Genomic DNA, 22,646 nt, shown 5'->3' on the forward strand with positions numbered 1-22,646 from the left:
CTCCCCTCCCCTCCCATCTTCCCTCTCTACCTCATCTGCTGTTGTTCAGTTCTCTCCCTTGTTTCCCCCCCCCTTTCTCCTCACAACCTCTTATATGTAATTTTGTGTAACATTGAGGGTCTCCTACCATTTCCATATGCTTTCCCTTCTCTCTCCCTTTCTCTCCCCCCACTCATCTCTGTTTAATGTTAATCTTTTCCTCATCATGAGCCCCAAAATTAACTTTTCCTCTTCTAAGGTTTTCTTGTCAGGTCTTTTGTTCATATCAACACAAAATATTGACTAAAACACTTGCTTTGCAAAGTTATTTTAATGTGTGATCTGTTTCAATGTCCACATAATAGTAAAAGGAATAATAAATATTTGGGAAGTTGGTTAGATCTGAACAAAAGTTTCATTTTATTAAACAACAGGGTCTGGTGATTGTCCCATTGTTAACACACAGGTTTTGAGTAGAAGAAGAGACAGGATCATGTCTTGATCACAGAATGATCAGACCCTCTGTACCTTTCCTCCCTCCCTTTACTTGTCAGCTTTCTATGACTGTAATAAGATCCTTGAGATAATTAACTTGGAGAAAAGGTTTATTCAGTTCATGATTCTGAAGGTTCAGTCCATGATTTAGTGACCCCATTGCTTTTGACTTCTGGCAAGGCAACACATCATGTGAGAGCCATTGGTGGAGCAAAACCATTCATCTCATGAGCCAAGAAACAAAATGGAAGAGGAGAGACCAGAGTCCCACAGTGCCCTCCCAGATTACCCCAGTGGCCTAAAGGCATTCCACTAGTTCTCACCTCCTAAAGGCTCCATCACCTCCCAACAGTGCCATACTGGGGATCAAGTCTTTAACACATAGGTCTTTGGGGAACACTCACTATCCAAACTTCGGCACCTCCACCTCAGCTCCAAGTCCCCATAGACAGATTAGACACATGAAATACAAAAGTCTGAAGGCCACATACTTTACTAGAACCTTCTCTACAAGTCTAAAGAAATGACCCAAAGGGTTGTTGAGAAGTCTCCATAGAGGTGGAGACATTGCCTAGTGTGTATCAAAATAAAGTCAATGGTAAAAGCAAGCCCAACAAAACCGTTCCCATGATGATTATTTTGAACCTTTTAAATTTTTATTTATGTCTGGCTGGATGCAGGGGTGCATGCCTGTAATCCCAGTGGCTGGGGAGGGTGAGTCAGGAGGACCCAAGTTTGAGGCCAACCTCAGCAACTTAGCAAAGCTTAAGCAACTTAGTGATACTCCGTCTCAAAATAAGACACAAAAATGTGGACTGGGGATGTAGCTCAGTGTTTAAGCACCCTTGGGTTCAATCCTTGGCGCGCGCGCGCGCGCTTGCGCGCGCGCGCGCACACACACACACACACAAAGTCTGTTCCCCCTCTCCTCCCAAAACCTACTGGCTCCCAGCTTTGCCACATATGCACCCCTGGTTCTCCACTCCCAGGAGTACTGTCGGGGTGTGGGGTATCAGGTGAGGACGGGAGGAAACTGAAAGGCATAAGATAAATAAAATAAAAACAACTACTGTTCTAGACTCCAAGATCTCATGTTCACCTGCCTCACTGGCCAGCCAGGGACAGAGACAGAGTTGGGTCCTAGGGCGCTGCTGTCTCTGCTATGTGGTGCTTCCTACTTCAAAGTCAAACAGGAACCTTTTTTCCAGACGGCAAAGAAAGGGTAGACTCTGCCTGAGAAAGAGGCAGTAAAGGTGAAGATGGGCACCTGGGTGTCTGCGTCTAGGAGAGTCACACGCCCCGCCTCATAGTCCAGGGTGACGTCTATGCAGTGAGGGATCTCGCTCAGCGGCAGGTCGGTTCCCGGGGAGGTGCTGGCCCAGCACTGCTGGTGCGAGATGATTACGGCCCAGACTCCCTCCTGGGTGCTCAGGCCCATCTCGCCCTTCCTCCTCACTTCCTCGGCAGCCACTCCCACCGTGCAGCCGCCTCCGTCGCTCAGCTGCACTTTCACTTGCCAGCGGTGGAGTCCGGAGCAGAAGCCTGGAGAGCCCAGCACCACCGGCAAACTATCGAAGCGTTGGGGGCTGTCGGCCAGGTTCCGCTTATTCCGCGTATACCTCACTGACTTTCTGTCTTCTGAGAGGACCAGGCTTGCATTGGCGGTCTGAGGATCCAGAGTGACGATCCCTAGAAGAAGGAGAGCGCAGACATCAATAGAACTGACAGCAACCAGGGCCCTGCTGCAACCTGACATTGGCCTGCTCCTCTGAATCTCAGTTTCTGCTTCTGTTCTGTAAAAACAGACAATGGCAACTTCTCTACCTAAATGCCAAGCAGTGCTTACTTCCCAAAGAGTAGCGGCTTTGCCCGCAGCAGCAGCATAACCTGGGATTTGTCAGACACATTATATTGGGCCCCATCCCAGACCAACTAAGACAGAATCTGTTTTAACAAGATCCTTAGATGTTGTTTTTTCCCCCTCACATTAGAAAAATCACTGATATATTTCAGAATGACACAATGCTTGTGGAAATAATTTCTAAATTAAGTACCAACTTAAAAGTAAATGCTATAGCCAGACATGGTGGCACATGCCTGTGATCCCAGTAACTTGGGAGGCTGGGCAGGAGGATCACAAGTTGGAGGCCAGCCTCAGCAATTTAGTGAGACCCTGTCTCACAATAAAAAAGCAGGGGGCTGAATATGTGGTTCAGTTGTAGATCACTCCTGGATTCAATCCCTAGTACTCTCCCCACCCACACACACACACACAAAAGGAAATGCTTTCTTTTGAAAATTGTACAATATTGTTCAAACCTATGGAGAATCTAGCACAATACCAGGCAAAAATCAAGGACTTGTTAGCAATTTTGAATGAATAATATCTTTACAAGTAACTAATGTTAATTGAACATTTATTATGTACCAGGGATTATATTAGCTCTTTGCGTGTATATCAGCTCTTTAATCCTCACAGCTCGTTATGGGGTAGGCACTATTATAATTTCCATTTTATAGAATAAGTGTGGGATGATGAGGCTTAATAATCTGCCCAGCACCCTAAAGCTAGCAAGAGCCAAAATAGAGAACCCAAGCAATCAGGCTCCAGAATGCATGCATATAATTGCTCTGTTTGCTGCCCAGGATGAAAGGATAAGTGAAGAATGGCTCCCCAAACCCTTAGTTGTTTACCTGAATCTGTTTCCAGATGACGCTCCAAGTTTTCTGAGGGAAGCAGAAATAGAAAGATCTGTAACTTAATGTTTCTTAAAGGCACTCCAAGGGCAAGTTGTCCTGAATATGAGGACAGGGACAATGTGAGGAAGGCTCTGCGTTTGCTGTGGTCTAATAGAAGAGAAGTGGCCTCACATTCCTTCACTTCCAGTCCAGTGCCTGTCCTCAGGGAAAGGAGGAAATACTCTGGGAGATGACTTCCATGAATAGAGTGGGGTCACTATGGGAAGCTTGGGGGGGAAGACACTTGAGCCAGGTTTTAAAGGTAGGAAAAAAATGTAGATGAATGGAAGGCAGAAGGGCACCTAATAGGAGTGGAGGAAGCTTCAACCCCTTCTGCTTTACCTGAAAATTTCTTCATCATCTCCGGGAGGGCAAGTATTTTCTTGTGAAGGTCACGAATCTTCTTGATAAGGTCAGAAGAAATGGTCTCTGGACTCACAAAAGTCTTCATCTCACACCTGCAGTTGGTAATTGGTTAGGTCCAATTCTCAAAAATTGGGTGATACTAACCAAACAGGACTACAATTAAACTAAAACTGGTCCTACTGGCTGTGGTGAATAATTAGATGGAGTATAATTTCTCTACCTTTGATAGAAAGATACAGTTACTAATGCAACAGGCCCTTCAGATAGACTTTACAGGAACTAATGGCTACCACTCCTTAAGAAGTGGAGGGTTGGTCCTCTAAAAGACTATTTGGAACTGTCAGCCTCTAGAGGGCAGTGCTGTACAATCTGAAAAACAGCCTTAAATTTTATTATTTATTAAATTATTATTATTATTATTATTATTTTGGTACCAGAGATTGAACCCAGGGGCACTTAACCCCTGATCCACATCCCCAGCCCTTTTATTTTTTTTTATTTGGAGACAGAGTCTCACTAAGTTGCTTAGGGCCTTGCGAAGTTGTTAAGGCTGGCTTTCAACTTGCAATCTTCCTGCCTTATCCTCCTAAGCCACTGGAATTACAGGTGTGCCCCACCATGCCTGACATGAATTATTCTTTCTAATTTGTGTGCTGATCTTTAAAAAGTGAAAGGGCCTAGGAAGGAAGAATAAAGGAGATGGGGACCAGGACTCAGTGGTAGAGCACTTGACTAGCATGAACTGAGGCCCTGGGATCAATCCCCAGTACCTTTATTTAAAAATAAATAAAGGACATGAAATAAAGTACATATTGACACATATTGCAGTAGAAAGTCCCTGATTCTGGTCCTAGTGCAGCCCTTATTTGTCACTGGCTGTGTGGCTTTGTTAGTCACTGGCTATATGACCTTGCACAAGCATTTTACCTCCTTGGGCCTCAGCTTCTGCATCAGACTGGAAGATCTCTAATGACCTTTGTGGTCTCAGACTCTGACACTCTTTGAAAGCATATTTGGAGACATTTCCTGGTTCATAGACATGTGGGATTATTCCTACCTCCACCCCCTCCACACAGCATATGACAAGTGTTCCCCAGTCTGAGTCTTAGTGAGGATTGCTAATGCACCCAGCAGAGAGGAAAGGAAGGAGCATGTATTTACAATGCCTTTCAGCACCTGGCAACTGTCCCATTTGGGTAGCATTGAAAAACTCTGCAGGAAGCAGGAGAAATGGATCTGGGGAAATCTGGCTAGTCTTCCCAGGTTCCATGCTTGTCATAGTCTATGACGATACTTTCCCTTTGAGTACTACTAATAGTGTGGATTACATATATTCCTAGATCAACTTAAAAACACAATTATTATTTATTACTCCATTTCTAGGAATAAAAATAGGTCCCCAATACTGGCCTATCAATTTAAAACTAAACCTTTAGAATATAAAACTTCAGGGAGTTTGGACTTGGTGTGTGAGGGAGTGGCTCTTTTGTCAGTGCTTTTGCCTTTCTGGGTGACTATCCACAGGGAGGAGGTAGTAGCAGTGTCACGGGGATTCATGTGAAGGAGCTGGTGCCGGGGAGTGTGCCCTACCTGTTCTGGTTGACTCTGACATCCTACAAAAGAGAGACAAGAACATGCACTTAGTTTCCATATATAATTCCTGTTAGGGATTCTGTACCTCCTTTCTTCCTTCAAATATCAGCTCAAAACTCTTTTCCCTCAGTGAGTTGTGTCTATTTATTACCTACTCATTAAACTGTCCTGTTACCTCATGTTTCCTTGCTAATGTGGACTCTGCAGCCAGTTCTTTTGTGATAATTTCTGTTTTAGTCTTAGAGGGTAAGTTCTACCTCCAAAGATTAAGAGCTGGTAGAGAGCCGGGACCAGCCTTGAGTTCTCAGCGGGACCTACAGAAGACAGCATCATAATAACCATGACAGACTCCATTTAAGGAATTCTCTTTGTGGTCACGGCCCATGTGGAGTGTTTTACACGGATTCTTTCTTATAATGTTTGCAAAAACCCTACAAAGGAGTTGCTATTATTATTCCTGTGCATAAAAGAGGTTAAAGAGACTCCTCTAGTGATACAACTAGAAGAACCAACATTCAAACCCAGAGCTCTCTGAACTCTTAACAAGAGCTCTTAACAAGCTCTTAACAAGACCACAGTGTATGCGTTGGGCAAGTTGCTGGACTCTCTGGGCTAGAGGAACTAGACAAGCATTGGTCCCTCCCATTAGAGATAATCTTCACTTCCCTTTCTGCCTCTCTCCAGCATATTCCAGCTCACAACATAGTGCCCCTTCCCATGGAATCCCTCTGCTCTCCCAAGAAGGGGTGGGGCGTCTCTCACTTGTAGAAGCTCACTTCCTGGCTGCTGACACTTTTCCTCCAGCTCTTTGATTTGGACTCCAAGCTGGGTGACCTCCTCAGAGACCTTAGTGATGTACTCATCCCTCTCCTTCCAGATCTGCTGCTCTAGCTCCCTCAGCCTGGCCAGCAGGAGATGCCGCTGGTCCTCCAGCTCCTGCTGCAGCCTCTCAAAAGTTGTTTCTACTTGTTGTTTTTTGTTTTCAATCTGAGTCTGTTAGGGAGAGAAAGATAGACATTGTCAGAAGGGGTTTACAGAGTTGACTTCCAGAAGAATTATTTTATTTTGGGTTCTCAGGGGCACTCAACCACTGAGACACATCCTTAGCCCTATTTTGTATTTTATTTAGAGACAGAGTCTCACTGAGTTGCTTAGCACTTCACAGTTGCTAAGGCTGACTTTGAACCCCAGATCCTCCTGTCTCAGCAGCTTGAGCTACTGGGATTATAGGCGTGTGTCACCATGCCTTTCCAGAAGGATTACTGATGTACTTATTAAGAGGAATAGGGACTAAGGAGCTTGAAGATTCAATCCTCCAAATAAAACTATGGTAAGTTGATAGGTCTCAGAGTAAATTTACCAGTGACAAGGGCTATGCTATCATTAGCTTGAGATTCAAATAATGATGCCACATTATGCTTTCAGAACCACATTAAGCTTTTCAAAGGGCCTTCCACATCTACAATACTATCTTAACTCCACTGTACTTTGTATAGAGTTAGGTGGAGATGATTATGGTAATTTCTTAGAGAGAAATTAAGGCAAAAGGAAGTTGTGATTAGAATCAACACAGGTTGGTGAACAAGTATGTGACCCTGGTTTTAGCCACTGAGGTCACCATCTACAGGGCATGCTTTGATGGGAGTCCAGATCTGGAGAGATCTTTCTGTCCTGATAGTCCATCTCCTTGGTCAAGGTACCAGCAATTCCACACTATGGATTTCCTCCTGGATAACTTTGTAGCATGGATAAAGAGGTGTGAGGGAGCCAGATAGAGCCCCCACCATTAGCCTACTGACCTCAGCGTCATTCTTGTGTCAGAACTAGAATCCAGACACTTACATACATCTTTGAACCCCAAGGCTCCCATCTGAAGGTAGTGTTTTCAAGCAGACACACTCCAGCCAAAGAGTAAAGGACTAGGAGTCAAAAGACTCAGGTTTTTGTCATTTCATCATGAACCTGGGCTTTGCCATGTAGCCTTGCGAGCATCACTTTTCTGGAACTGAGTTTTTCACTCTGTAAGAAATGGATAAAAATGGATCTTGGAGCCAGGTGCTGAGAGGTGCCTGGAATCCCAGCAATTCATGAGGCTGAGGCAGGAGGATTGCAAGTTCAAGACCAAAGGCAACTTAGTTCTCACTAAGTCAAAATAAAAAATATTCATATTTTTAAATATATGCTATATGTATATATATATATAATACATATTCAATACATATTTTATATGAATATATATTCACCTATCTCAAAAAATATAAAGGTCTGGGGATGTAGCTCAGTGGTAGAGCACCTCTGGGTTCAATTCCAGTACTACACATTTATATGTAAAAAGGATCTTAGGTTAGAGGACATCAGAACCACTTCTAGCTCTGATGTTCTGAGATGTTCTGAGATCCCAAGTGACTTTATGTGTGGCAGCAGAAAAGTGAATAAGAACAGTTTGCCAGGTTCTTTCCGGCCAGGCAACAGATACCAGACAACAGACTTCCCTAGTCAGTTAAGAAAATCCCAGAGAAAATGGTGGCAAGTGGCTTGGCCTTTACCAGAAGTGTGTGGAGCTTCTGATCTTCTCGACACTTTATGTCTTCAATCTTGTCCTTTTCTGTGCTCAGAGCTTCCAGACGACTTTTGAGACGATCCTGTGGGAAGAAAGGGCAGAGAAAAGTGGCTCCATTAATAATTCAACTCACAAATATAAATTTTCTCCCACATTCTGGGAACACTGCAGAGCGCCAAAGAATTTGAAGGTGACAAAGATCCAGTTCTTGTCCCTAAAAGGATCACTACTTAAGGCGGGAGTTTGTTGAGAGTGAGTAATATTAGATAGACAAATGCAGTAGTCAGGCATGCACACAGCGAGATGGGAACACAGAGGACAGACCTGCCTGTAGGGCAAAGGGAAGGCTTTAGAAAGCAGACCCCCCACCCCATTTCCTCAGCCACACCATCCTACCCAAACCGGCCAAGGGGAAGCCAAGCTTCTTACCCTATAGGGTTGAATGGCCTCCTCGAGGAGGCCCACAGTGTGGGCCTGGTGGGAGGGACCCTCCCGGCAGAACACACAGAGGAACTCTGAATCATTCTTGCAAAAGAAGTAGATCTTCTCACCGTGCTCCTCGCAGTTCATCTCCCCCACAGGACCCAAAGGCACAGGGGCCAAGAGGGTCTCTGTCTGCTCCTCTTCCTCTTGGCAGAGTGGGCAGAGCAGGACCCTACCGGAGGGCTGGGCCCCCATTTGGGCATGCGCAGGGAGGCAGAGGCTACAGAAGGTGTGTCCACAGGCGGCACTTACTGCATCCTGAAGGGGCCCTGCACAGGCAGGACAGGCAGCCCCCTGATGGACCAACTGCAGGGAGGAGGTGGAAGGCATCACGGTGCCTTCCCCAGCCTGTCCACACTGGCCTCAGCCACGTTCACGCAAATTTCCTTTACCTGAAATTGAGTCACTTTTAAATACGTCACCAAAGGAAAGGAACACAGAGCTGACAGAGGAAGGCAGGAATGTCCGCACGGAGAAGCCACCTGGCTCCACCTCTTGCACACCTAGGAACCCTTGGCCACCACCCATCAGCTAAATGGGTCCAAACTCCAGGGCATCTTGAACTACCTAGAGGTGGCCAGGTGAGCTAGATAGTTTTCCACTCCTCTGTTATCTTCTAGTTCCTGGATTGGGGAGAAGAGCTCCCCGTGAGGTCACGTCTGAAGTTTCCTGGAATCCCTTGACCATAGTTGGGTGGAGAGAATTGGGGAGGAGCCACTTCCTGTCAGATTGAGCAGGTGGGAGCCATAAACTCGCTGTGAAGTTTGCCTGTAGCGTCAAAGTCCAAGTTGGAATGGGAGGTGACCGACTTCCGGAGACTCTGGGGGACTCTGTTCAGACGGACAGGTCTTCTTGGAGGTTTCCCTCCTCTGCCTGTCTTTCTTCATCGTGCCTTATTTGCCATGCTGGTCTTCCCTATACTCCTAAATGCCCCACTTCTGTGGACCACCATCTCCAGTGGAGTTTGGTTAATCCTGGATTTCATTTTCATATTTTAACTGCAGGTGGGAAAAGACAAGAAACCATAATGCAAATTATGTGTTGATTAAAAAAAACATAGAAAACTCAATTAGTCAAAGAGATAAACAGATTCAACTATATTTATCTAGGGTTTACTATTTTCACATTATTAGGTCCATTCCTAATAACCACCCTTTGGGGCAGGTGTCATTACTTTCATTTTCAGAGAAGGAAATGTAAACAGAGAAGTAAAGTCACAGGCTGACATCCACAGGCTGGGGATAATCCTAATCTCCAGGCTTCAAGTCTTGTGTTCTTCCTGCACTCGCAGCCAAGACAAAGATCAAGAAGCCAGAAATTGGGGGAGGGGGGAGTCTTTCTTTGCTCACCTGCATCTGCAGATAAATCAGGGCCCCTTCCATTCATGATCAGCCCGGCACCTCCTTGTTGCCCCCTTTTCCCTCCAGCTACTTTGTATATCACCCCTACCCTCCACTCCTATCAAGAGCACAGTCTTGGAGCTATATTGTCAAATATGTGAACTACGGGCCACACATATGGCTACTGACTATTGAAATGTATATGTAAAATACATCTGAAATTCAAAGATTTAGCACAAAAAAAGCAATTAAAATATCTCATTAATAAAGTTTTATACAGCTGGGCATGGTGGTGTACACCTGTAATTCTAGTGCTCAGGAGGCTAAGGCAGGAGGATCAAAGACAGCTTTAGCAACTTAGTGAGGCCCTAAGCAACTTAGAGACACCCTGTCTAGAAAATAAAATATTTTTAAAAGTACTAGGGATGTGTCTCAGTGGTTAAGTGCCCTGGTTTCAATCCCTGGTACTACTATTACTAATACTACTACTAGTACTACAATTAATAATAATAATAATAATAATAATAATAATGTTTCATACAGATTTCATGCTGAACTCATAACATTTTGGAAATAGTGGGCCAAATAAAATATATTATTAAAATTATTTTTCTCTGTTTACCTTTGAAAGGCTACTAGAACATTTTAAATTGCATATGCAAACACCAAAAAATCATCTTTAGGGGCTGGGGTTGTGGCTCAGTGGTAGAGTGCTTGCGTAGCATGCACAAGGTACTGGGTTCGATTCTCAGGACCACATATATGTAAAATAAAGATATTGTGTCCACCTAAAACTTAAGAATAAATATTTTTAAAAAATCATCTTTAATTTTAGTAAATAAATAAATAAATTGCATATGTGGCTTGCACTGTATTTTTATTGGACAGTATTACTCGGAAGACACACAGCTCTACCTGCAAATCATGGTCACTTCCTACTTGTTGACCTAGGGCAAGCTGAGGGAACCTGGCTAAGCCTCAGCTTTCTGCTTTACAAAGCAGAAAGCCTAATAGCACCAGCGTTACAGAGCAGATAGGTGGAATAAATAAAACGATGTGTTTAAAGTGCTTTTATCAGTATAAGGTGTGTAGTCATCATAAAGAAATGCTAGCCATGACTATTTTTCTTTCTCCTCCCCCATGCAGGGTATATTTTGAACTCATCTTAAACCTCTGGAAGCCAGTTGGGACATCACCAAATACACCCCAGCACAGGACCTTATCTGAGTCCCCACACTCTCCTCCCTACTGACTGGCAGGCCCTGGGATGGCTGATACCTCCAATCTCCCTGGAGACAGCTGGTCACATTGCAGGGAGGCAGGGGTGGCATCATCACTCTGGGACCCAGTCTCCCTCTTGTCCCCCAAAGAAGACTGATCTCTTCCCATAGCTGACAGCTGAGATGCCAACACACTCCTCCACTGTGAGGGTCTCTGGATGGACAGAAAGCAACAGCAAGCCCCAGGCCAGGATCATTGGTCCAGACAGTAACTGAGGCCATCTCTGGAATGCTGTGAGCCCCTCTGCCTCTTCTCCTCCCCTCCTCTGCCTTTTCTCCATTTCTGCTATTGGCAGGTGTGTGTCTGTTCCCAAGAGAGCAGGAACACAGAACCCTGGCACCAGAGATGCAATTGGGTGCCTTGTCTGAGTGTGTGTGACTATGTTTGTGTCCGTGGTGTGCACATGTGAGTGTGTGAGTGTGTGTTCTGTGCCCTTGCTGCTCTCCCAATCCTTCCACCTAATCAAGCAGAGAGAGTGACCTTGAGGAGTCCACAGGGCCAGCAGAACCAGCATGGCCTCAGCTGCCTCTGTGACCAACCTGGTAGATGAGGTCAACTGCCCCATCTGCCAAGGCACTCTGAGGGAACCTGTCACCATCGACTGTGGCCACAACTTCTGCAGGGGCTGCCTCACTCGCTACTGTGAGATCCCAGGTTCAGAATCCGAGGAGTCCCTCACCTGCCCGCTCTGCAAAGAGCCTTTCCGGCCGGGGAGTTTCCGGCCTAACTGGCAGCTGGCCAATGTGGTGGAAAACATCGAGCGCCTCAAGCTGGTAGCCACCCTGGGCCCAGAGGAGGAGGAGGTCTGCCAGGAGCACGGCGAGAAGGTCTACTTCTTCTGCGAGAATGATGAGGCGCAGTTGTGTGTGGTGTGTCGCGAAGCCGGGGAGCACAGGGTCCACACTGTGCGCTTCTTGGAGGATGCTGCAGGTCCCTACCGGGTAGGAAGGGGGACCTGGGCTCCCCAGAGTGGGATCAAGTTGGACTGGACCAAGAGAAACAGAGCAGAGTTGTAGATTATTTGGACCATCCTGAATCCAAATTCTTTCTCTCTACTTATACGGTCACCCAGTCAGTAAAACTAGGCACAGAAAATCAGAGGTTTATCATTTAAAGGGTGTCTTATATTGTTTACTTGTGGCCCACAGACAACAGGACCTCAGTAAGTGCTTATTGAATGAATGAGTGACCAAAACATGTGTGTGTGTGTGTGTGTGTGTGTGTGTGTGTGTATTAGGCTTGTATTTGAGGAAACAATCACACACCTTGTAATTGTACCATTGTTTGCATGTTCACAAGGGGGAACAGTCTTTTGGGTGTGGATCTGAGTGAGTATTCAAGTGTGTAAGTGTAACATTTTATGTTTTTTGAATAACTTTATATATATATATAGATAGATAGATAGATAGATAGATAGATAGATAGATAGATAGTTTGGATAGAATATGTAGTAGATAATTTTATCTCTTAAATGGATATGTGCCAGTTTTCGTTGTTCATATATTGTTTTACTACAAGTGAGAGTATGTGTGGATGTCTTAATTAGTTAATTAGCTCTTGATGGTGAGAATGTATATGTATTTTTGAATATGCATATGTGGGCTTTTATATGTATGTACCTGTTCCTAATTCCATCCTAGAACAAACAGTTTTAAAACAATTCATCAATTATTTCTGCATTTCCAAGTTTTTTCTCCCTTATGGAATCATACCTAGATAATTGATTCTATTAAAGAGAGCATTGTTATTTGTACAAGTTCCTTCTGGATATGTCAGAAAGCTGGAACAATTTCAGTGACATTAAGCTTGAAGTATATCAGGACAGATTCTAGATACCATCTACTAAGCTAGGCATGGTGGCACATGCCTGTAACCCCAGTGACTGGGAGGCTGAGGCAGGAAGACTACAAGTTAAAGGCCAGTCTAGGCAACTTATCAAGAAACTCTGTCTCAAATAAAAAATAAAAAGAGCTGGGAGTGGCTGGGAGGGTATCTCAGTGGCAGACTGCCCCAGGATTCAATCCTCAGTACAGGGGAAGGAGGAGAGAGAGAGAGGGAGAGAGAAAGACCACTTACCAGATGCAAAAGAAAGTGGATGTTTAACCAGAAGAAAGGGCAAAAGCAAGTCACAGACTTTAATGGCACAGGAGGAAGGGGAAAGCCCAGATTAAAACTCTTGAAACACAGTGTAAGAGGGAAAAGACCCAAAGAGTGTGAGCTGTCAAGGTGCTGAAGACTCAGGGCTTGTCTACCATTCCCAGAGACAGAGGGTTGGATAAGATGACACCCCTTTAATAAATCTTTTTTTTTTTCATCTTAGCATTTTATGCTCCTTCTCCCTCAGGAACAAATACAGAAGTGTCTTAGAAATCTAAGAAAGGAGAGAGAGGAGATTCAAGAAATCCAATCAAGAGAAAATAAAAGGATACAAGTCCTCCTGGTAAGTGATTTCCCTTCCCCAGGTCCCTCCCATTCCTCAGTGTCCAGGGTCTCCCTGAAAACAAGCAACACAGCATAGGGCTTTAAAGTCATCCTGAGTCTGAAATCCTGGCAGTGACACTTCACTATATGAGCTCAAACAACTCTTTAACTTCAGTTTACTAATCTATTAAATAGAGATAAAAAAAAATCATTACCACCTCAATGAATTGCTGCAAGGATAAATGAGATCCTGCCTGTAAAGTAGCTTGGTAGTATGCACACAGTGTGTACTTCCTATATGACAGGAGGTCAGGTGTCCCCTCTACCTCCTCTGAGCCCTTCCCCTTTTAGAAGCTCCTGCAGATGGTGGCTGGGGCAGTGCTGTACTGTCCAGTTCCCAGAACAGGATGGCAGGTGGAAAGAAAACCATGCCACAACTCCAGATCTCTCTGGGGAGATGGCAGGGATGCTGAAGTCTATGATTTTACCACCAAACCTTGGAGGACATGGACCTGGGCTAAGAGGGAGATAGGACCAAGTAAGGAAAAAGAAGAAAACAGATGAGGACTAAGGAGAGGAGATGATGGGGGAGGTGTTCTCCTTGGCTCTTATCCTGCCTTCTCAGACTCAGGTGGCCACCAAGAGACAACAGGTGATTTCTGAGTTTGCACATCTGAGCCAGTTCCTGGAGGAACAGCAGAGTACACTCTTAGAGCAACTGGAGAGGCTAGATGGTGACATCTTGAAGCAACAGGAAGAGTTTGATTCCCTGGTTGCTGAGGAGATCTGCCGGTTTAGTGCCCTGATTGAAGAGCTGGAAGAGAAGAGCGAGAGGCCAGCAAAGGAGCTCCTGACGGTGAGGCCTGCCCCCCACTGTGCTCTCTGTGATCACCATCTTTACCTTGTCTACGTCAGGCTACCTTCACTCAGGCATCTCTACATCCCAGATGGGAAATGGGTCACAGGACTACAGGTCCTGATTTTAGGCTGTGCTTTCCCAAATGCTCCCTGGACACTATGCTTCCTGGTCTCCATCTCTCCACCCTATCATCTCTCAAATCTCACAGGGCTTCTGTGAGGTGAGGAAGTGGAAATGGCACTTCAAAAAGTGCCAAATATTATGCAAACAAGTGTCAGGTGTTACTTCCAATGCAAGTCAGTCTTTATAACCTGAATGCCTCTTCCATCTGCCAGAAAATTCTTACTGGTTTATTTATTTCACTTTCTCAAACTGGAGGAGGGATATTGGGGACCCAACAAGGAATCATAAAGGCAGCATGATTTAGGAGGGTGCATTAGGGACTAAGAAATAGGAGACCTGGGAATGAGATTCATTCCCCTTTGCCTCTAACTAGCAGGGACCAGTCACCTCACCACCTGAGTCTACACAATACAGAGGTTGGGCTCTGATCCTCAAAGCCTGTGAATCCTAATGTTCTGGAACACTGTGGATCTGGTGTCCTTTTTCTGTATAGGTCTAGAAAAGGGTATTTTGTCTTTTGTAGACCTAAGAAAAGTAGTAGAGAAAAACTGGAACTAAATCCTTCTCCCCCCCCTTCCCATCCCCTCTGCCTTTCTCTTTCCCCTAGGATATCAGAAGCACTCTAATAAGGTAAGCAATGCAATTTCTCTTTTCTTTTCCACATAAATACACATATATAGCTGGGTGTAGTGGTGCACCCTGTAAAGCCAGCAACTCAGGAGTCTGAGGCAGGAAGATTGAAAATCTGAGGTCAGCCTGGGCAACTTAGAAACACCCTGTCCCAAAATAAAAAAATAATAGAGCACTTGCCTAGCATGTGTGTGGCCCTCTGTTCAATACCCAGCACTGCAAATAAATAAATATTGAAAAGGACTGGAAATATAGCTCAGGGGTAGAGCACTCCTGGGTTAAGTCCTTGGTGCCATAAATAAATAATAAATACGTGCACCACATACCCAGTTATTGCCATACACAGATACAACTTCCTCACATTAAGGACACACATTCAAACGTAAGCTTCCACATGCCAAAATATATTCCCACTTACAGCTGTAGATGCACACCCTCAGATAGCAGTGTCGTCTGCCCTAAAGGAAGTATGTCTGTGAAAACTGGTGTCTCCAAGCCATGTTAGAAGATGCCCACCTGACTCTGGAGGTGTTCATTAAGGAATATAATTCCCAGACCCTGTCGTTTCTGTGCCCCTAGATGTGAAACCAGAAAGTGCCGGAAACCAGAGGCTGTGTCCCCTGAGCTGGGCCAGAGGATTCGGAACTTCCCCCAACAAGCCCTCCCATTGCAGAAGGAGATGAAGATGTTCCTGGGTAAGTGGACCCCAGGCCCCCACAGAGGTGGTCATGAAGACTGGGTTTGGAATTGGTCTCCATGCTCCATTGCCAAGTGGTTGTGAATTTTGGCGAGGTTTATTCCCTTTCAGTGCCTTTATTTTCTTGTTTGCAGATTTTTAATAAAATCTGCCTCTCAGAATGATGTGACAATGAAGAGAGGTAACAAAGGTAAAGATTTCTGGGGAAAAAATTCAACTGATTTGAAAAATAGACAAAACTAATCAGTTGGCATTAAATAATATAAAAGAGAATGATTGCCAAACATCTATCATTCTGTCATTTAAAAATCCACAGTGGCATTTGTAATAATTTTTAGATGATGGATGTTGTTAGTTTTCCATAACCTGTGACAGTAGTTATCTTTACCCTGTGAGAGCTGACTCATCCATCCCTCCCTTTCGCTTTCCTTCTGTTAGAGTGGCTCCCAGAGCTGGGCTGCCCCTGTGGCAACTGTGCTCCACCCTTTTCTGGAACAGGGAGTGTTGGTGGGAAAGAGTGAGGAGAGCTTGAGAGTCCAGAAGGAAATAAAACAGATAGCATCCCTGCAACTATGACATCATAATGATGACCCATCCACAAAAACATCATCCTGGAAGAATTTTCCCTATAAATCTACTTCCCACAAATATTCCCATTCGCCTGACAGTAAAGGAAATTTTACTCTAATCAAAGGCTGACCTTTCACTATTCCAAAAATTATTTCTAAGCAGGATAGAAAATAAATCTAGCTACTTATCTAGCAGATGTTTCTTGAGCATGTATTATGTGCTGGACTGTGGATACAGAGGTAAGCAAGGCAATATGGCTGCTGCCCACTCAGACCTAGGGCAGTGGTTCTCAAAGGGGGGCTCCTGGTCAACAGCAACAGTACTTGGGAACTTGTTAGAAATGCAATTTTGAAGCCCACACCAGAGCATAGGAATGTGAATCAGGTATGTGTTAGCAAGTACTCGAGGTAATTCCAATGCAAGCTTACGTTTAGAACCGCTGGCCTAGAGGATTCTAACTTCTATTCTTCTCCTTGTTCCTTCCCTCTTCTGGACCTGTTCCCTTATCACTGGGTGTTCTCTGGTTTCAAAAATAATGAAATCTCATCTTGTTTTATTTCCTCTTGACAGAAAAACTCTGCTTTGAGTTGGACTATGAGCCAGGTAAGCAGCCTACATCAGGATGGCGATCCTAAAAAGGAGAAACAATCTTGCAGGGCTCTACACTGAGCACTACAATAATCATATATATATATAATCACACACATCATATACACACACATGCATATGTATTCACATATATTTGTGTGTGTATACACACAGAGAGTCACCCCTGCATACCCATGGGTTCCATATCCATTGATTCAGCCAACCTCAGATAGAAATATTCAGAAAATCTGTTTGTACTAAATATGGCCAGACTTTTTTCTTGTCATTATTCCCTAAACAATACAGTATAACATATTTACATAGCATTTACGTCTTTGTATGTATCATAAGTAATCTAGAGATGATTTAAAGCATATAAGAAGATATGTGTATGTAAACACTACACCATTCTATATAAGGAATTTAAGCATCTGAAGATTTTGGTCTCCATGGGGTTCTTAGAACCAGTCCCCTACGGATACCAAGGGATGGTATATGTGTATATATATATATATATATATATATATATAAGAAAGGACAGGTGCACATACATTCCTCATGAAGCTCACATTCTGATCTGCACATGTTGAGTGGATAGAAAGATTAAATTGGAATGGGATAAGGCATATCAGAGAAGCCTTTTTGCACGAGAGGAACTTTGGTCTGGGTTTATAATCACATTCTCAAAGAGCTGCTCCCTCTCAGGTGTCATTTAATTAATGACAGTTTGAAAGAGGGCAGCGTTATTTCCCATCTATCAGCTAAAGACACTGTCCTTTGGAGGAGGAGTCATAGAGTTGTTGGGATAGCTCCCTAACCCATGGATAGATCTGAATTTATGGGTTTTCCTCAATGTATGGATACTAAAAGTAAAAATCTGAAGGGTTCTGCCAAAGTTTTTGCTGTTAAAAAGTGGTCATCAGAGTCTGGCAGTTTGGAGTGACTGAAGCAGGGTGAATAACCCAAGGCTGTCTGAGTCAAGGCTGACTCAGACAGCCTGCTGGTAGCACAAGTGTGCAAAGGAGTCACCATGCCCTGGAGAGCGAGCAAGGGAGAAATCCTGAAGTTGGGCCCCAGGGGAGAAAAGTCTCTGCCTCTGAGAAGGAGATGGGGGAGGGGCAGCTGTGTGTATCAGCAGGAGGGAGGTCCAGCTGGCAGGTACTTCTTGCAGCCCAGCAGGACAGAAACCGAATAAGGGCTGTAGCACCCTCTGAGGTTCCTTAGAGGAACCCCCTGGGCACCATGTTGAGATGCAGAGTCTGAGAGTCTGTATTTACAACAAGTTCCCAGGTGATGCGCATGCTGAGGGTTCTTGCAGGTGCCATAACATTAGAAAGCGGGTGCAAAGAAGAGTTTTAGGCTGTCCTTGAAGGTCATAGCATGTTTTCTGACATCTTTGTCTCTTTGGGTTTTTCCCATAGCTCACATCTCTCTAGACCCCCAGACTTCCCACCCCAAGCTCCTCTTGTCTGAGGACCACCAACGGGCTCAGTTCTCCTACAAATGGCAGAATTCACCAGAAAGCCCCCAGCGTTTTGACCGGGCCACCTGTGTCCTAGCCCACAGTGGCTTCACAGGCGGGAGACACACATGGGTGGTGAGCGTGGACTTGGCCCACGGGGGCAGCTGCACTGTGGGTGTGGTGAGTGAGGATGTTCGGCGTAAGGGGGAGCTGCGGCTGCGCCCAGAAGAGGGCGTGTGGGCTCTGAGGCTGGCCTGGGGCTTTGTCTCTGCTCTGGCCTCCTTCCCCGCAAGACTGGCCCTGGAGGAGCAGCTCCGGCAGGTGCGGGTATCTCTTGACTACGAGGTGGGCTGGGTGACCTTTGCCAATGCTGTCACTCATGAGCACATCTACACCTTCACTGCCTCCTTCACTGGGAAGGTCTTTCCCTTCTTTGGGCTCTGGGGCCGAGGGTCCAGTTTCTCTCTGAGCTATTGAGAGGGTGAAATTACCCTCCTCCAAATACAAGACTCAAATCAAGTATCATGTGAACTTGATCTCTGGCTGAGTCATTTGGAAGACTTGGAATAGAAATGGCTTCTTTAGACATGATGGTAAGGGACAAGATTAGATGAACTTTAATCCACTGATCAAGGTTTTCCCCAAGTGACCGTGGATGGTCAAGGTATCTGGGAACTCCATTGCTGCAAACTCTCCTCACCACCATCAGTCACAGAAGTAGCTATATACAGAAAGAGCACTGGATTTGGAGCCAGAAGACCTGAGTTCAAGATCAAGCTTAGGAACCAACCGATTGTATGAGTTCAAGCAGGACCCCCAGCTCTCTTCATCTTGTCTTCTTAACAAAAAATGTTAGAGTTCATTTATTCATATTCTCAAGGAACATTTATTGTGAGCTAACTATGAACCAAAAAGTGTAGACTTCCTCTGACAGTCTGTTTAACATTTGTTTACCCTGCCCTTACTGGCTATTTGAAATAAAAATTTTAAAAAAGGGCTGGGGATGTGGCTCAAGCGGTAGCGCGATCGCCTGGCATGCGTGCGGCCCAGGTTCGGTCCTCAGCACCTCATACAAAGAAAGATGTTGTGTCCACTGAAAAACTAAAAAATAAATATTAAAGAATTCTCTCTCTCTCTCTCTCTCAAAAAAAAAAAAAAAAAAAAAAAAAAACTCATCCTGTATCTGAAGGAGCTCTGGGAAGACACAGAGACGTAAAGAGTATATTTTGGCACACTATGGTGGCTTCTGTGACAGGGGTTCAACTTGGGTATTATGGAAACTCAGAGGAGAGGGTGAGTCAGCGACAGCTTTCTGAAAGAGGTGGGTCTGAAGGAGGCATGTGTTAAGTGAGGATGAAGGGGAGGAAGCACCTTAGGAAATGGGAACAGCAGAGAACTGGGTAGATGGGCTGTGACTCAGGGGGCACTAGGTCGTCTCCATAACCTCATGAACAGACAGACATGCATCATCCCAACCCAACACCACTCACTGCCCCTCCTCCTGGTGGTGTCACTTTGGCTGAGACAAAGGTATATGGCCTTAGGAAAAAGATGACATGGGAGGCTTAACCATAAACCATAACCCAAAGACCACATTCAACCTCTGGGGGGGAAACATCCTCCTGATCAAGGTGAGGTCAAGAAATAAGGTGATGGAAGAAAAGGTCGGGGGATGAATTGGAGGACTTTTGCCCCTTAGCCTAAAGAGTTGAGGCTGCTCTAGGAACAGACAAAAGGCTACATATGAAAAATGGAGTGAAAAAGGGGAGATTAGGGATATGGAGATGAGCAGATTTGGAGTAGAGAGGCCTGTTCCGGAAGCCTGGTGGTAATGGAGGGACTGTGGTCATGCTGGGACTGGGAAGTCTAGAATTGCCCCTGTACTGATTCCAGGACAGATATGGCTGCCTAGAATTTGGAAAATGATATGTCATCCCTATGCATTATGAAAATATTTTTTTAACTGTACTGAGTGATCGTCCTTTATTTTCTAATTCTTGGTGTTGTATTTTATTCTGCTTACACATACCCCTTCCTCTGACAGTCTGTTTAACATTTGTTTACCCTGCCCTTACATAAACTTCAATTCCTCATGTCTTCCTACTTGGTCCTCCATGAGAAGGTGCACCACTCAGGGTGCCACCTCAAAGGCAGAGGGCACCATAGAGTTAGGTCCAGGCTTAAAATTCCCCTGAGAATTCTGTTGTTCAACCTCGGAGAGTAGGTAGGAAAGTCATGGTGATCAGGAGCCAGGTATTCAAGGGGGGTTGAATGGCTTCTCCTGAGAGTGTGGTATATTCCCAAATGTTGTATATTCCCCAAATAATGACACACACAGTATCTATATAATGATAAAACATATCACACCCCCAAACCTGGGATTCCACTAGAATGTAGGATTATATTTTTTTTTGTTTGCTTCTATTGGTTATTCCTGGGTCTTTAAAAATGAATGAAATGTTAGATGAAGCCAGGTACAGTGGTGAACACCTGTAATCCCAAGGACTTGGGAGGCTGAGCCAGGAGGATCCCAAGTTGAAAGCCAGCCTCAGCAACTCAGTGAGACCCTGTCTCTAAATAAAATTTTAAAAAGGTCTGGGGAAGTGGCTCAGTGGTTAAGCACCCCTGGGTTCAATCCCTGGCACCAAAAAAAAAAAAAACAAAAAAAAAAAAACAAAAAAAACAGATGATGAGCCTACTTAAATATGTGTATGAAGGTCCAGGCCAGCCAGAGGGCTTCACAATTATGTTACTTAATCTTGGTAACTCTCTGAGTTACCCATTTTGAAGCTAAGAAACCAAGGCCTAGTGAATTGGTTATTTCACAGATGCCTGGGGAACCTGGTGAATATGTTAATACTGGCTATGCTCCACACAGGCAATTTGGATTCAGAAAAAAAAAAAAAAAAGCTTATATTTCTTAAACTGGGGAATAAAACTGCTGGTGAGTGAAAATACTCATACTGACCTGCTCCTCCTTTAAGGTAATTACTTACTTGAAATTTACTTACTTTTGGAGGAAGTAGATAAATCCCCAAATAGTGACCTTACAATAAAGCACCCCAATGAACTTCCATGCTCTGCTTGCAGAAATCAGACTCTGGGTTCTCTCCCCAGGAAGTAAGTGCTAAAGTCTAGAGACCCATACTCTAGTGTCACACACTTACTGTGACATCCGCAAGTTTACCCCTAATTTTTTTTCACAGTTTGCATTACAGCAGATCTTTCTCTTGCAAAGAAAGGAGGCCCACTCCAATCAGTTCAGATAACAGGAAAGTTTATTATAAGAATAGACATAAAAATAAGGAAAATGAGATTTTCCACCATTATTAAGGCCTCACAGAAGCTCTTGCAAGGGTTAGGGGATTGGAGAACAGTACCAGTTTCCATAGGAAGAACTAGAAATTTGAAAAATGCTGATAAATAAGAACAAACACAGCTCACTTTGACCAAACGCCATAATAAATATTTTAATATATTAACTCATTTAATCATCACATCAACTCTATGAGGTAGGTACTATTGGTAAGATCCCATTTTGCATGAGAGAGAACTGAGATGTGGAGGCTGAGTATGGTCCCACATCAGCTGAGAGTGAGCAGCTGCTCAAGCACTGGAAATCAGGTGGTTTGGTTCCCAGGCTTGTGTTCATGGTCATCATGCAATTACAAGCCCAAGAACTGGTAGGAAGGAGGGTTCAGGTCCAAGGAAGTGTAGAGACAGGACCATCCTGTAGTCACTCAGCAACAGGGTCATGAACACTTGCTCTCAATATCTGCTGTATGGCAGCTCAGCTGCTGTCTGCAGTAGTTTCCCTGCCAACTAATGATACTATTATCAAAGATCCCTTTTGAATTTCCAGGAGAACCTGATGGTTTCAGTGAATCACTATTGTCCCTCTTTGACAGGTTCTTTCTCAACAGGCAACCCATAGACTCAATTGGCCAACCATCTGCTGACTAGATACCCACCCCTGTTCCAATCATCTATGGCTCCACTGAAAGAGGTCTGAGGCCCTGGCAGGCAACTGCAGCATAAATGACCTCTAGTTTCAGTCTCCTCCCACTCCTCCCACTTCTGGACAGGTTCTCTCTGTGACATTAACCCATTAGAGGAGTCAGGGATTGTTATCTGTCACCTTCAGGGGTCTTCTTTCCTTGGCTGCTATCTTGTTTTTAGATGTGGGGTCTTAGGTTTCTTGAGATCTACACCTTCTTGCCAAGTTACTACACTCTTGTTTTCCTGAACATCTACACTAGGCTCTTTCTCCTCTAGCCTCTCTGGAATCCCCAACTCGCTGCCCAGTTCATCTTGCACAAAGGATCCAGACTAGTTACTGCAAACACCACTTTCCTTTTCACTCCCAATTCAATTTGATGGCCCCCTACATCTTGCTCTCATCCATCTCACCTGTTTGACGTCTGGTGTCCCTAGTTCCTGAACATTCCAGATGAGCAGTC

General features: G+C 44.6%; 2 protein-coding genes across 2 annotated transcripts; one reads left to right on the top strand and one right to left on the bottom strand.

Annotated features, from left to right (window-relative positions):
- Positions 1 to 1,341: 1,341 nt before the first annotated feature.
- Positions 1,342 to 8,545, bottom strand: TRIM15 (tripartite motif containing 15; the record flags this gene model as incomplete). The annotated part of the gene is made up of 7 exons (XM_081295689.1): positions 1,342 to 2,163; positions 3,169 to 3,201; positions 3,556 to 3,671; positions 5,170 to 5,192; positions 5,935 to 6,165; positions 7,719 to 7,814; positions 8,162 to 8,545. 7 exons carry the CDS (start codon positions 8,543 to 8,545, stop codon positions 1,649 to 1,651), a joined length of 1,398 nt encoding a protein of 465 aa, XP_081151815.1. The 3' UTR covers positions 1,342 to 1,648.
- Positions 8,546 to 10,785: 2,240 nt separating this feature from the next.
- Positions 10,786 to 19,044, top strand: TRIM10 (tripartite motif containing 10). The gene is made up of 7 exons (XM_081295688.1): positions 10,786 to 11,777; positions 13,181 to 13,276; positions 13,883 to 14,113; positions 14,847 to 14,869; positions 15,449 to 15,564; positions 16,707 to 16,739; positions 18,146 to 19,044. Exons 1-7 carry the CDS (start codon positions 11,349 to 11,351, stop codon positions 18,661 to 18,663), a joined length of 1,446 nt encoding a protein of 481 aa, XP_081151814.1. The 5' UTR covers positions 10,786 to 11,348; the 3' UTR covers positions 18,664 to 19,044.
- The last annotated feature ends 3,602 nt before the right edge of the window (positions 19,045 to 22,646 follow it).

This window comes from Spermophilus citellus, assembly GCF_964194105.1.
Source record: "Spermophilus citellus genome assembly, chromosome: 5".
In the NCBI taxonomy this organism is placed as follows: Eukaryota; Metazoa; Chordata; class Mammalia; order Rodentia; family Sciuridae; genus Spermophilus; species Spermophilus citellus.